At 40.9% G+C, this 15745-nt stretch overlaps 1 protein-coding gene across 1 annotated transcript; it reads right to left on the minus strand.

The window, feature by feature from the left end:
- Nucleotides 1-1206: 1206 nt before the first annotated feature.
- On the minus strand, nucleotides 1207-11353 carry LOC115154638 (vesicle-associated membrane protein 2). Its single transcript, XM_029701081.1, has 5 exons — nucleotides 10996-11353; nucleotides 6703-6805; nucleotides 6293-6451; nucleotides 5956-6007; nucleotides 1207-5826 (listed from the first exon to the last, which is right to left on the minus strand). Coding segments are annotated over exons 1-5 (333 nt in total). The 5' UTR covers nucleotides 10998-11353; the 3' UTR covers nucleotides 1207-5809.
- Between the last annotated feature and the right edge of the window lie 4392 nt (nucleotides 11354-15745).

The raw sequence follows: 15745 nt of genomic DNA on the forward strand, positions 1-15745 counted from the left end.
AGCACACGTGATGACGCCCCTCTGTCTGCTCCCATGTGTTGCATTGATTGGTCCTCAACTGACTCCGACTCTGCTCGAGCCAAATATACCACGCCCAGCGAATGCATTCATTGGTTGAGTAGGGCGGTGTCCTGACTGCACGGGGCTCTTCTATGCTTCTCCATCACGTTGCCCCAGCAGTGCTCTGGGTTCAGAAAGCCAGAAACAACATTTATTGGCAACGTGCCACTGCCAATTTTCTGAATTTATGTCTTTCTTTATTGTTTCCTTAACCACGAAACAGGCATGTTTACGACTTTCTTTATATCAATTTGAGGCATGGATAAAATATATTTTTAAATGTAACCTTTATTTAACTAGGAAATTGGGACTAATAGGACACACTTTAACTCAATTCCAGACATCTCCAGATATGCCTACGTACTACAACCCTAAATTACACTAAATAAGCGCACAAATGCTACTGCAGCAGTATGTCTAGCCTTTAAACAAATATCAACCCCTTCCTCTCCAAAATTCTACCCTACAGCCATAATTCTACCCTAAAACCGTAATTCAATCAAATAGGCCTACATTGTCAGTCAGTTCCATTCCCTATAATTGTTTTTCGATTGTAATTGTTCCTAGATCCTTATGATACCTTCATTCCTTATATTGTTTAAATTTCCCTTTGGGACATTAAAGTGTCCTCTCATCTAACCTCTCCTGAGCAGTAACATTAACATGTGTTGTGTAGTTGACTATGGGGGCTGACCATATGGAGTAACACATGGGGTGACATGCATTCAGAAATTCATGAAGTAAACTCTCTAGACATTGTGAGGGGATATATACCTCAACACTCATGGCAAACCAATGAAATGTTGATTAAAACCTATATTTCCTATGGCAAAAGTGTATACATCTGTGTTATAACAATTCTATCTAGCCTAAATATAATTGTATGTTCCACATCTTCTCTCCAGGATGATGAGGCCCTAAATAGGTGAGCGATTGTGTGTGATTCATACATTCCACGAAGGCTATGAGATACCTGGCTATCTGCAAAAAAAGAGTTGGTGAGGACAACTTATATTGTAGATATTTCACGTTTTTGGTGTGTGATTCATCTATTTCCAGCTGAAATTCAAGTGAGATATACAATCCTGTCTTGATGACATATGTAGTCAAACAAAATATTTTGGTTTGCAACACAGTTCAATTATATTTGGACCCATTTTAGCTTAGATTTTATTTAAGTCATCATTGTTTTCAAACACGCACACACACACTGGGAACAATAAACACAGGTCATCAGAATTATTGTTTTTCCAATATATATATATTTCCATGATGTTCATCAATATAACAAGACATTGATCGATTTACACTACAATTGTTTTTTATGTACTTCTGGTTTTCAATTGGTATCCTGTGGTACATTGTAATCCACCTTGTTTTTAATATCCAATCCCATTCAAAACAAAAACACAATAAATAAATCAAATAAAACAGACTGAACCGAACACATTACCCATGATCCCCCAGTCTATTCCCTCCTGAAAGGCCAGGCAAACAGAGGTAATGTGGACTGTAACCTCCCCAACACCAGTCCCAAAATAACTAAATAATTTTCCCTCCCCAAAATGAAGTTCAAACCAAATATAAACATAGTAACAACAGAGGAATCTGTCTCGAATTGTACACCATTCTAAGCCTTCTGGACATTTGACTAGACTGGATAAAAATACCATTTGTTTTTCCAGTAACATCCCTTTTTCTTGACTTGGTTGATACGATTAACATAGAGAACATGTCTTTATTTAATCTTTCCTCCTCTTCCAATGTACACACAACCTAAGCCAATGACATCATACCAAAGTTAGTACTAACTTTATGCAAAATACAAAGGAAACATTTGGTCCAAAAATAAAAATAAATGTAATGTGTATTGGTGAGAGCATTGTGATTGTATAGCCGACCTGTGAAGGATCAGTGCCTCAAAAGGTTCCCTCCTATGTTGAAGTCACTGAACACCTCTTAGTGTTAGCAATAACACAATATTCTCCACCACATCATATCCTAGCCCCCAAAATACACCCAGAATACAACATAAAAAAGTGCCAGGACATTAAAAGTTGCACACACCCATCCTTGCGGAACAAAAAAAGCTACAGAAAATGAGCACTCACGTAACATCAATTAGTCTATTTTTTTATCTAAATTTGCTGAGCACTTTAAGGACAACCCTTGGATTTGTGAACAGCACAGGAGTCCTACCCCGACCAGTGGTGGCATGAGATGATAATAACTCGAAGGTGGCATTTTTTTTTTGTCACCTTCAAAATAAATTCTAATTATTTGCTATTCCAATTTTTATACAGCTTTCATGTAGTTTCTTGACTTCACCCAGTAGATTTTGATGAACTGTTCTAATCTCCGACCTGAAGAAATAGGACCCCCCCTTCCCCCAAATACACCCCCACACTACAACACCAGACAATACAGACTTTTTTTATGCATGTTTTGTTTGTTTTGTTTAACAGCTATAGATAAAGTTTATATTTTATTGAATTTTTAAATTGTTGTCAGCACGACAGAGACACACAAAGAGAGGAGTTGTGCTATTATTAGTTATAGGAGCATGTGTCTAAAGACTTGGTACATATTAAAGTAGTCTTATGGAAGGGGGCTGAAGCACGTCTTTTTGTAGGTTTTGTTTCTCTTGCATATCTTCAAATAGCACATTATGTCACCATCTATTTGCCAACATGAGCTATTGAATAAGATCTGAAAGGGTTAAACGGTCATGTGACTTTAAGTATTTTGGGTTAAGGGTAAGCTTTCAAAAACAGGGGAGTAGGATTGCTGTTAAAGTGACTCGGGTAAAATATGTTGTGTCCCTCTACTTGTTTTTGATGGCAGTTGGCAGCATAAGCAAGAACATCTGGTCTTTGGTAATTTTCCTCTGAATTAGTTTTGCTCTAGTTAGGTAGAATAAAGAGGAAGGGTGGGGGTGGGAGATATGCTTTGCTGGGAGATAATGTGCTAAGGCCATTTCCTTTTACATGTGTCTGATAGAGATAGTGAAGGGAGATAACAATAGAAAGATAAAGAGAGAGAGAGAGAGAGAGAGAGAGAGAGAGAGAGAGAGAGAGCAAGGAAATATATGTGTGTGTTATTTGTAACATATTATGGGTGGTTGGGGGGGCTCTGCCAGTGTACATGTAGCATAGGAATATTCATTGAGCACAAATATGGAAAATTTTACCAGTCTGAAAGACAGTCAGTGGGCTGATCTGTTACCTCCCCACTCTGCTCATCTAATTTAGTTGTCATGGAAACAGCTTTCCCTCACCGCTGATGTCTAAGCGGCCAAATCTGTCAGGATAAACTAGGGATATTCCCAGGACGGGCAGAGCTTCAACAACACACACATTCCCAGTGTGGGATCCTGAATCAATGAGGAGAAATAGGTGGGAATGGTGGGACAGAGGTCAAGAGGTCATGTTAAGGTGGCCTAACCTATGGGAACAACTGTATTATCCACAGGTCCAGTAGTCTTTCTGATACTACTCATAAAGTAGACTAACAGAGCTGGCAGATAGATAGCACTAGAAACCAGTGGAGGCTGCTGAGGGGAGGACGGCTCATAATAATAGCTGGAATGGTGGGAATGGAACGGCATCAAACCATGTGCTTGATGTACTTGATACTGTTCCACTCATTCCGCTCCAGGCATTACCACGAGCCCGTCCTCCCCAATTAAGGTGCCACCAACCTCCTATGCTAGAAACAGGTAGGCCTATACAGGGGCACGGGACAAGAGGTGACCATGCAAGAGCAATCCACTAAGAACAAATCAGTAAGGGCACCAATGAGAAAATGGCAGAAAATAAAAGCTTCTCCCTAGTTGCTTGGCAGTGTTTAACTTACAGAGCTGAACCGCAAAAAGACGCGTACACACACGACACACAGAGGTAGAGAGGAGCTCACTGCTCATAGCAGTTAGTGAAGTCCTGATTGAGTTCAGTCTCCTCTTTACCTATCTGCTTCAAACAAACACACAAATATACTATATAAAATATACGCTATTACTGTGTTAAAAAAAGAAAAAGGCAGTAACTAGGGAGAAAATGTAAGAAAGATAGAGAGAGAACCAGTGCACTAGCAAACGCTCACTCTAGCTTGTGTTTATACTATGACTGCTTTTCATGACGTTTCTTGGAAAGTTCACTTAAGGTTTCCAGCAACTCTTAATCCGTCAACGAAGCTGGCCCCCATGGGCCAAGTTAGTCCCTTTCTCTAGATCATCATTTTCTACTACTGTATGTCCATGCCAGTTGCTTCATCCATCTTTATACTTGTACCTTCACTTTCAAATAAGGCTGAGTTGTCTGTGTATGTGCTCATCAATAGGTGAGGTTTTGCTGCATGAGGTTCTCTCTCGGCCGGTCATGCTGTTGACCAGCCACACAGCGCCATCAAAAACAAGGTTCTTTGTGCATTTCACACCGCCTCCCCCTTTTCAGTCAGCTTCTCCCCCTACACAAAATAAAGAGTGTATGGGAATATTTTGACTGTAAAAATCATCAATGTGATAAGTTTTGATCAGAGACTAAGGCTTTACTGTGTCCGCATTTTTGATCCCTTAGTGTAAGTAACCTTTTTAGGTGTTTGTTAGTAATGACATCTCTGTAGGATTTGGTGTATTGTCACAGCAACTTTATACAATGTTATGTTGCTGAAATGAAAAAATGAAGCAGGTTAAAATCCTGATCCACCAAACAAAAACTAGCAAGCCCTAATTTTTTTTTATATCAACATTGTTATTTTTCCAACTCTGGCTTGTTAGATTGATATCGGCGATAATATTTATGATCACTTCATATATTTTTTTTTAAAGATACTTACACATACATGTGCTACACTGACAGCATTTTTACTAGACAGCAATGGAGGAATGTTCTCGAAATAAGACACTAAATAAGTCAAATAAAAAACATCTACAGACATTGGTCCAATTCCATTGGCAGTTAATAAAGAGAAGGTACATGATTGGGAAAAGAGAGATAGAAAGAAAAAGAAGGATGAAAGGATTCTAAAGAGACAGTATGGCTAAAGGGTGTAGGAGAGAGAAAGAGAAAAAGAGAGAGAGAAGCAAAAGATGGGGAACAGGATGGGAATATTGATTAAGTACCTCGGTTAAAGGAGACTAACTCCACTGTGCAAAGATGCACCTATACTCTGTGGGAGACAGAGCAAGACAGAGAAAGCCAGAGACAGGCAGAGACAGTGAGAGAGAACGTGCAAGATATACACACTCTGATTAATAGGCAGTAGTTCAAATCTGAAGCATAAGTAAAATTAATACAAAAATTAAAAAATACAAAACGCACACCCACACACAACCTACAAAAACATTATATCAGAATAAAATTCTACAAAGAACTATATATATATTTTATATCTGGTATATAACAATTATCGCCAGGGTCATCATTTTCTTTTCTGTCGTTGTCATCGGTAACAATCACAACAAGTATTGGGTTCTGAGTATGAATGACGGATTAGAAAAGCAGGAAGTATTTACAAAGAAGGCAGGGCCACAGACTCACAGGACGAATATTGACAGGGGTCCAGAGGTGAGGCGGTGGAAGCAGGGGCTGAGAGGGTTCAGGGGGTTCTGGGCAGGGTCATATTGAGACTATTTGGGGAGCAATTTAATTATTTCATCATCAGTGGATAATTTTTGTTGTTGATTTGAAGGATTTTCTGTTGCAAGGAAGTGGGTAGTCTCGAGTGCAGACTGGGGTAGGAGCCACTCATCTTAGGTGCTGAAGTAGACTAGAGAGAGAGAAAAACAGAGAGAAAGAGAAAGGGAGAGGGAGGGTGAGAAAAAAGACTAATACTGAAGCACAGAGTATATCTTAATTCAAACTGCCATGGCAGGGAGAGTGTGGGTGTGACCCTTACCGATGATGACGATGAGGACAATCGCACATATCAGCCCCAGGATAATCATCATCTAGAGGAAGCAGAGTTTTGTATTTTTGTATGTATTATGGAGCCCCATTGGCTGCTGCCAAGGCAGCAGCTACTCTTCCTGGGGTCCAGTAAAATTCAGTTGGACATGGAGAGGTAGTAAAACAGGGGGGATGGGACATGCGGTAAATCATGAGCTATAATTTATGTGCTACAATCCATTTCATTATGTTTTAACATTCGTCTTGAAAGCCTCAAAGGAAATTACTATTATCATTAATAAATGTGGATCAAAGTTCATCTTTATCTATCTCAATGTAGCCCTTACCTTGGCGTTCTTCCACCAGTACTTGTTCTTGAGTTTTGCAGCGCTGGTCTCGAACTGTGAGGCTCCAGCCTGCAGGGCATCGGCCCGATCATCCAGCTCTGACAGTTTCTGATCACGCTCCAGAACCTTATCCACGTTTACACGCATGATATCCACCACCTGGGGAGGGCAAACACACGGGCCAAAAACAGGGACAGGGTAAATCACTCAATCAACTCAGACTGAGTGGCTGTGTGTTATCTCCACAGTATATTTACACAGTGTATTGATTGTTAACCTAAGTGTGTTGGACACGCATTCATCTAGTCCATGTCGGCTTGTGACTATTCACAACATGTGAAGAAGGTTCTGATATTTCTGTGGGTCAGTATGTGTGTAATGCAAGGTGAGTGTGTCTGCATGTTCCTCACCTCATCCACCTGAGCCTGTGTCTGTTGCAGGCGGCGGTTGCTGGTGAGGTTTGGAGGGGGCGCCGCTCCATCTGCGGGGGCGCCGGCGGCAGCTGGGGCAGACCTGTCAATCAAACACAACTCGTCAGTTTACTCACCTTCAATGACGCATGAATGACCGTGTAGTAATGCATGCATCTACTAAATAGGCCAACCTGTCCCTTTGGTACCTATAAGTAAAGACAAGTTACTATCAAATCATGGCTGATTGGAATTATCCACCGTCACAGTACTCACTGAGGTAGAATCTCAACGTTATAGGTTTGGATCAAGTCAACAGCTTTATGATGACTGGATGATGGGAAAAGGAGGCAGAATATCTCTCTTTAATGAGCCTCAACAACAGGCTGAATGGTTTACAAATACTGAATTAAAAGGGCCTGGATAAAAGGATCCACCAAGCATGAAATACAATTATGCGTATCCGCTTTGCTTACGGCCCTTTTCAACTGTATCCATAACACACACTCCTAAAGCACATTCAAAGCTGTTCTGAATTAATTCATTCAAACCATCACATTCTATGTCCCAAGAAGGCATCTACATTTGAAAGCTGAATAAAAAGCTGAATAAATTGATAATGATGCTCTAAATAACGCCAGAAATCAAATGTTTTACAAGGCAAGAAAAATAAAAAGAAAGCTATCTGTCCTAACTGCATCCTCCTCAAGAAAACATCAAGATGACCACAACCCATATATTCTGCATATCATATCTGACAGACACCATCCTATCCTACAACCCTCAGCTGGGCATTGTTAGGGTTGTGCTAACTAATGGACGACGATCAAAAGTCCTGAAGCAATTACTACATGTCTGGTCCTATCAATCTATTCTGACCATCTGTTTTGACCATCTACAACTGAGTACAATAACTCATTCTTTCTCACCAAACTATCTGAATGTGGTATCTTTATTTTCATTATGATCTCAATGCAGTTGTTCTTTTTTTCTAAACCTTGACTATAGGCTAGATTCATCTACCATTAGGCCTAGTTGTTGAAAAGATGTAAAGGCACTGGAAAGCCTACTGGCAAGGCCAAAAACACTATGATTCAAAGGAGTATGCCGAGTAGTCCTTCCTTTGCATGCCCTCATTGCTCTGATTGTCCTGCTGAATTTGTGTTAGTAACTCACTGTATGGACCATGGAGCTGAGCTGTGTTAGCAACTCACTGTGTGGACCATGGAGCTGAGCTGTGTTAGTAACTCACTGTGTGGACCATGGAGCTGAGCTGTGTTAGCAACTCACTGTGTGGACCATGGAGCTGAGCTGTGTTAGTAACTCACTGTGTGGACCATGGAGCTGAGCTGTGTTAGCAACTCACTGTGTGGACCATGGAGCTGAGCTGTGTTAGTAACTCACTGTGTGGACCATGGAGTTGAGCTGTGTTAGTAACTCACTGTGTGGACCATGGAGTTGAGCTGTGTTAGCAACTCACTGTGTGGACCACGGAGCTGAGTTGTGTTAGCAACTCACTGTGTGGACCATGGAGCTGAGTAACATACATATATCAAAGAGGAGGCATCCTTTTGTGTCTTAGTGTGGTAATGGAGTGTATTGTGTCCCTCCAGTATTTCCAGCACCCATGTAGAGCAATAGTCATGTAACTGTAACTGCACCCCCATCTATAGTTCATGTACTATAAATGGATTCAGGCTTTAGTGAAGTACTAGTGTTCATAATATCTTTAGCCTACATACTGTATGTGAGAGTGAGTATCAAGCTTAACTTTGTATTTAATTTTAAGTGTCTGTAGCCTTTTCATTATAGTACTATCATAGGTTCACAACTTAAGGATAAGTGGGTTGTAAATAATGCACAGCATCGACCATGAACCGCTTTCAATCTTGTTCCTTAACTACATCTTGAGGTTGCTTCCTGCCTGTAGGGATCCTCTTCCTCCACCAGAGTGAGACAAAACTCTGTATAAAGGTCACCTTTAAGGCCGTGACACACAGAGCTAATCCCCATGTGGCTACAAATCCTTCTGTACACTCATGTTTTCATTTACATTTGTCAGTCCAAAGCAAGCGCTGTCTGGAAACACTAATTTGATGGGTTGAGTCATCTTGCCACATTAATCATTATGCTACCCAAATCGTATGTGTTCTACTGGGAGCCTCCATTATGTTGATGTTTAGGACGGTTGTGTTCTTTCTCATGTCGATTACAACAATAAAAATTTTTGAGGCCAAATCCTACCCAGACTCTTTCACCTTCTCTGCGGAAGAGGCCATCGTCATTGTGCAGCGAGCAAATGCGAGATGAACGATGGACGAGGACGTTATTGGCAACTCTCTTAGTGTGTTTTGTACATCATTCCCCACATTGCTACAACAACCATTGTTTTCTCGGGGCCTCAGATAAAAGAAGAGGGCAGGTTGTGTGTGTGCACAGTGACGGGGAACATATTCAAAGGGCACGACGAAATGAATTGTGTAGGCTTTCAAATAAGAGTAATGGAGTGTCGACAGCAGTCTGGGGGAACCCAGGGCAAGGCCTACCTCACATTCGCAACGTCCTCCACCAACAGGGTGAAAAGAAATGTCCCTTGTCAAGACGTTGGCCAGTAAAATTATCTTATTCCCTTTGAAAACAGCTCGCATGCTCTTCTTAATTATTATACAGACACGACGATCGGCCAATTTGTTATTAATAGGCGACAACATTAATCACGTCTTTCTTCCCTGCTTTATTGGGCTGTATATGGAGGATTGCCATAAACATTCTGATGAAGCGTTTTACAAATCGTCTCTCACGCACGAGACAGCGCGCATACACACCATAGCCACAAAAACAGTGGACTCTAGTCTGCAAGTCTGTTTCAGCACTGTTGGGGAAGACAGCGACAGGCAGCGCTGTCCAGTGCTGGCACCGGCTTTGCGTGGTTCCCAAAATTTCCCTAATGCAGTTAGCTTTATTATTTTTTTATTAAGGGGGTTCCATATTTGTTGAAAGGGTGAGGGTGGTCCTCAATTTCGTCTAAAATCAATGTCACCACCAGTTTATCGCGGGCATTACAGTGAGAAAATAGGATACAAATGTATATGGCTACATGTGTTTATCAACAGCATGTCGACGATGGAACGCTAACATTTGTTGCCTGGCCTCAATGAGATGTTGTCTGTTTCAGCAGCTTGTTTGTATGCACGAATCGACAGAGAAAAGAATGCCACGGCCATCTTCCCTGGCAATGAAACACCTGCCTCCTGTAGCCTAGCAGTCGCTAAACAAAAACAACCTCAGACGACTGAACATGGTTTAGCTTTTCAAGGAAAGGAGCGGACACGGCCACATCCCCGGTGTACCCTTGAATCGTCAAATGAAATAGGCTACATTTAATTGCCCGTCCTTGCTTGACAATCGACAGATATGAGCGTCAGTTACCCCCACCCCCACGGTTGGTCAGCAATATCACGTAGGCTAAGCCCACAATATGGCTAATAATAGTCTACCCTACTACATCCATTACATCCAAGATAATATGGATGTGTTGCTTCTCTAATAAGATGTTCAACATGTTGAATGGAAGAAAATGTGTTATTAGGTGCAAGTTGCTTAGCCTATGATACGTGTATATTTAGCCGTAGGCCTATACATTCATCTGTGGCAGAAACCAATGCATACGTCCAAATAAGCAAATTAGATATTTGTAGGTTTCTACTTTCAATTCCAATTTCAATGTTCAAATGGATATTCAAGCGAATACACGGACGTCAACCCATTCGAATCAAACCAGTCCAATCCGGAGAAAAGGCGTGCGTGTCCAATTCCAATGATAAGAACATATATATTTTACATTTGAATAAATATAACTAACTCATCATAACTAGCCAACTTGACTGAATATTTCGTAAAGAAATGTGGCTGACGACAGGAGCCAACCACCAAATAGTCGCCTAACCGTTATTCGACGCCTATGGAATAGACTATAGGCGAATGTTGGATGCTATTTAGCCTATGTGTATTGTCAGTAAATGTTCATAAATAAACATCCAACAGTAAATCAACACAATTATCCTGTAATTATAGAGTTCTTTAACCCTGACGCACGATTAAAATACAATAGGCCTACACGCCTTGGATACAATGGCTCATTTAATTTCTTTTCTAAAACCATTTCTGAACAACAAATAGGCTTGCATTCTGCTACCCACCGACCACGGATAAATAAATACACATAGGCCTAGACATAACAACAGGCACACAAAGAAAATGAACGTCACACGGAGGCAACAGTGTGATACTCACATTTCTTATGGTGGTTTATTAATGCAGGCTACGCAAGTCCGACTGGAATGTATTTGCCTAATAAGTGTCTGTTGAGTGGGTTGCCTTCAGCGCTCTTTTTCTCTCTCGCTCCCTCTCAGTCGATTCACTCTTCTGGCGTTTTCAAAAGGAGGGAGTGATAATGTTTACCATCAAGTTGCTTTTATTCCCCCGTTGTAAATGTTCCCTTTTTCTCAGTTCGTGCGCTTATTGTATGCCGCACCTCGCCAATGTATTTGTATAACAACTCAGCTACCGCTGGTCTCCTCTGTGTCACCACTGTAATGAACAGGTAATAAACAGACGCTTGGGTAAGGAGAACAAAGATGGCTTGATGACGTCATTCGCCATCCAGGGAGCCGCAGGTTGAAAGGGTTTTGTCTTTTCGTAGCAGGTTTAGGATAATTTTCGCAGCAGGTTAGGCGAATTAACGTTACCGGTTAGGAACATTTGGTTACATTTAGGAAAAGGGTTAGGGTTAGCTAGTTAGCTCAAATAAAATACAAAATATACGTTTGACTTCAATTTGAGAAAAACTGTGTCCCATCTAGATATGACTTATTGAAAAGGGTGGGAAACCCTAACCTTAACCTCTACCCTTACACTACCTACAACCCTTACCTAACCTTAACCCTTAGGTTAACCATTTTACATTTCAACTTTAATGGCGGGGTATGGACGTCCCAAGGATCCCGGATTGCACGTCTATGACATGGCAGTGTGTCCATCTACTGTCAAGCGTTAGCAGGGGTTGATCAGTTTTGAAATCCATATAAATTATAACGGGGATTAAACGATGTAATTGAAAACCTATGTGATTGGTTGAAAGGGCACAGTAGCCTACTGTCATTTTTTATGGTGGAAGACTCATTGAAGGTGGATGGAACATCAACAAAATGGCGTTCCTTGGAAAGGGGTGGGGTGAAACTCCAGCCTCACGTTGAAACTCGCAGGTTAATCCCGAGAATTTCGATTTATCATCTACCGGTAGGATATGAACATTCCAAATGGCAACACTTGAAGCCTACCAACCCAACATGGTAACACTACTGATTGGTTGTGCAAGAAAAAATAATGGTAAAGAAAACGCAGAGTGAATTCGGAAAGAGTGGGACATCATATAAACTGGCACATCTTAATCCTGATGCGTTTATTTCTTGTTCCGACAAGAGAAAATTAAAACTACTGTTCTAATGCCGCGTTCACGTGCTAGTCGGAAATAGAAAACTCCGAAATTACAGCTATAAAATGGTTGTAGTTATACACGTGCCACGTTCAATCAGTTGGCAAATTGGAAATCGCCGAGTTTCATAGTTCCAACTAGCACGTGAACTCGGCGTAAACCCGTCAGGAATCACATTGTAAAATCATGGGGGACACAGGGTGTTTGAATGGTAGGCCTAATGTCGCATTCACATTCTAGTCGGAAATAGAAACTTTGACATTTCCGACATGCTAACTGGTTGTAGTCATACACGTACCGTGCTGCATTCAACCAGTCGGACATTTCAGAGTTTCCTAGTTCCGACTAACACATGAACGCGGCTAATACAACCAACTTTAGACCATTCCAGCCATTACAACAAGCACGCCCTCCTATAGCTCCTCCCGCCAGCTGCCTTTGGTGTGTACATTGTACGATCAATTAGTGAGAGAGAGCCTTAAATATTAGGTCCATTCCACTGAATGAATCGCTGCAAAATTGGTTCCTGTTTCAGTCATCTCTTTGGTCACGTTGGCGTGGGTCAAACAAAAACACCCCAATGATTGGTTGACAATAGAGTCTCCCACAATGCAGGCGATGGCTGTTGGTGAAGAGTAACTGCAGTCAAAACCTCATGACTTTTGAGCACATGGTTTTTGTAAAGTTCATGCAGTCACATGTAGGCGCAAGTCGGATAATTTTTATCCCCATAATGCAACACACATTGAAAGGCGGACTTGACAAAAGTGATCTGCTCGAACGCACCCACACTCTTTTCACAGCACTTCCATACAAAGTGATTTTAGTAGCAGATTAGGCGAGTAACTCTTTTCCTAACCTTAACCTCAGTCTCCTAACCTGCTAAATTAATTCTTCTAACATGCTGCTTAAATTCTCCTAACCTGCTACAAAAAGTCACTTTGGTATTGAAGTGCATTTAAAAGAGGATTTCTAAAAATCAGTGACATAACTTTTTTTCTGTTTTGATGTTAAGGCTAGAAAACTGTCATAAATAATTCACATTGCCAAATTCTGATGTGAATGTGCATACTATACTGGTGCATCAAAACACATTAAAAAAGTTGCCAATATTATGTTTCAATTTAGTAAATCTTTTTTTTGTCCCGCTTTACCAACCATAGCTAGCTAAATTAGGACAGCGTTGAGTAGCTAAAGTGGGACAGTCTTATAGGCTTTTCCAATGGAGGAATGAGATACAGTTTACAATAGAGACCCCATGTACTAAGGTTAGGCAAATCAAATCCAATTTTATTGGTCACATGCACATGTTTAGCAGATGTTTTTGCAGGTGTAGCGAAATGCTTGTGTTTCTAGCTCCAACAGTGCAGTAATATCTAACAAGTAATATCTAACAATTTCACAACAATACACACAAATCTAAGTAAAGGAATGTAATTAAGAATATATAAATATATGGATGAGCAGTGTCAGAGCGGCATAGACTAAGATACAGTAGAATAAAATACAGTATATACAGTTGAAGTCAGAAGTTTACATACACTTAGGTGGGAGACATTAAAACTTGTTTTTCAACCACTCCACAAATTTCTTGTTAACAAACTATAGTTTTGGCAAGTCGGTTAGGACATCTACTTTGTGCATGACACAAGTAATTTTACCAACAATTGTTTACAGACAGATTATTTCACTTATAACTCACTGTATCACAATTCCATTGGGTCAGAAGTTTACATACACTAAGTTGACTAAGTAAACAGCTTGGAAAATTCCAGAAAATGATGTCATGGCTTCAGAAGCTTCTGATAGGCTAATTGACATCATTCGAGTCAATTGGAGGTGCACCTGTTGGAGGTGCGCCTCTTTGCTTGACATCATGGCAAAATCAAAAGAAATCAGCCAAGACCTACAAAAAATTGGAGACCTCCACAAGTCTGGTTCATCCTTGGTAGCAATTTCCAAATGCCTGAAGGTACCACGTTCATCTGTACAAACAATAGTATGCCAGTATAAACACCATGGGACCATGCAGCCGTCATACCACTCAGGAAGGAGACTCGTTCTGTCTCCGTGAGATGAACGTACTTTGGTGCGAAAAGTGCAAATCAATCCCAGAACAACAGCAAAGGACCTTGTGAAGATGCTGGAGGAAACAGGTACAAAAGTATCTATTTCCACAGTAAAACAAGTCCTATATCAACATAGCCTGAAAGGCCGCTCAGCAAGGAAGAAGCCACTGCTCCAAAACTGCCATAAAAAAAGCCAGACTACGGTTTGCAACTGCACATGGGGACAAAGATTGTACTTTTTGGAGAAATGTCCTCTGGTCTGAGGAAACAAAAATAGAACTGTTTGGCCATAATGTCCATCGTTATGTTTGGAGTAAAGGGGGATGTTTGCAAGCCGAAGAACACCATCCCAACCTTGAAGCACGGGGGTGGCGGCATCATGTTGTGGGGGTGCTTTACTGCAGGAGGGACTGGTGCACTTCACAAAATAGATGGCATCATGAGGCAGGGAAATTATGTGGATATATTGAAGCAACATCTCAAGACGTCAGTCAGGAAGTGTAGCTTGGTCGCAAATGGGTCTTCCAAATGGACAATGACACCAAGCATACTTCCAAAGTTGTGGCAAAATGGCTTAAGGACAACAAAGTCAAGGTATTGGAGTGGCCATCACAAAGCCCTGACCTCAATCTTATAGAACATTTGTGTGCAGAATTGAAAAAGAGTGTGCGAGCAAGGAGGCCTACAATCCTGACTCAGATACACTAGCTCTGTCAGGAGGAATGGGCCAAAATGCACCCAACTTATTGTGGGTAGCTTGTGGAAGGCTACCCGAAATGTTTTACCCAATTTAAACAATTTAAAGGCAATGCTACCAAATACTAATTGGGTGTATGTAAACTTCTGACCCACTGGGAATGTGATGAAAGAAATAAAAGCTGAAATAAATCATTCATTCTACTATTATTCTGACATTTCACATTCTGAAAATAAAGTGGTGATCCTAACTGACCTAAGACAGGGAATTGTTACTCTGATTAAATGTCAGGAATTGTGAAAACTGAGTTTAAATGTATTTTGCTAAGGTGTATGTAGACTTCCGACTTCAACTGTACAAAAGAGATGAGTAATATGTAAACATTATTAAAGTGAATAGTGTTCCATTTATTAAAGTGGCCAGTGATTTCAAGCCTATATATATAGGCAGCATCCTCTAATGTGCTAGTGATGGCTATTTAACAGTCTGATGGCCTTGAGATAGAAGCTGTTTTTCAGTCTCTTGGTCCCAGCTTTGATGCACCTGTACTGACCTCACCTTCTAGATGAGCCTGACAGGATGCTCTCAATTGTGCATCTGTAAATGTTTGCGAGTGTTTTAGGTGCCAAGTCAAATTTCATCAGCCTCCTGAGGTTGAAGAGGCGCTGTTGTGACTTCTTCACCACACTGTCTGAGTGAGTGGACCATATCAGATTGTCAGTGATGTGTATGCCGAGGAACATGAAGCTTTCAACCTTCTCCACTGCTGTCCCGTCGATGTGG

This window comes from Salmo trutta, chromosome 19, assembly GCF_901001165.1.
Source record: "Salmo trutta chromosome 19, fSalTru1.1, whole genome shotgun sequence".
NCBI classification, from domain to species: Eukaryota; Metazoa; Chordata; class Actinopteri; order Salmoniformes; family Salmonidae; genus Salmo; species Salmo trutta.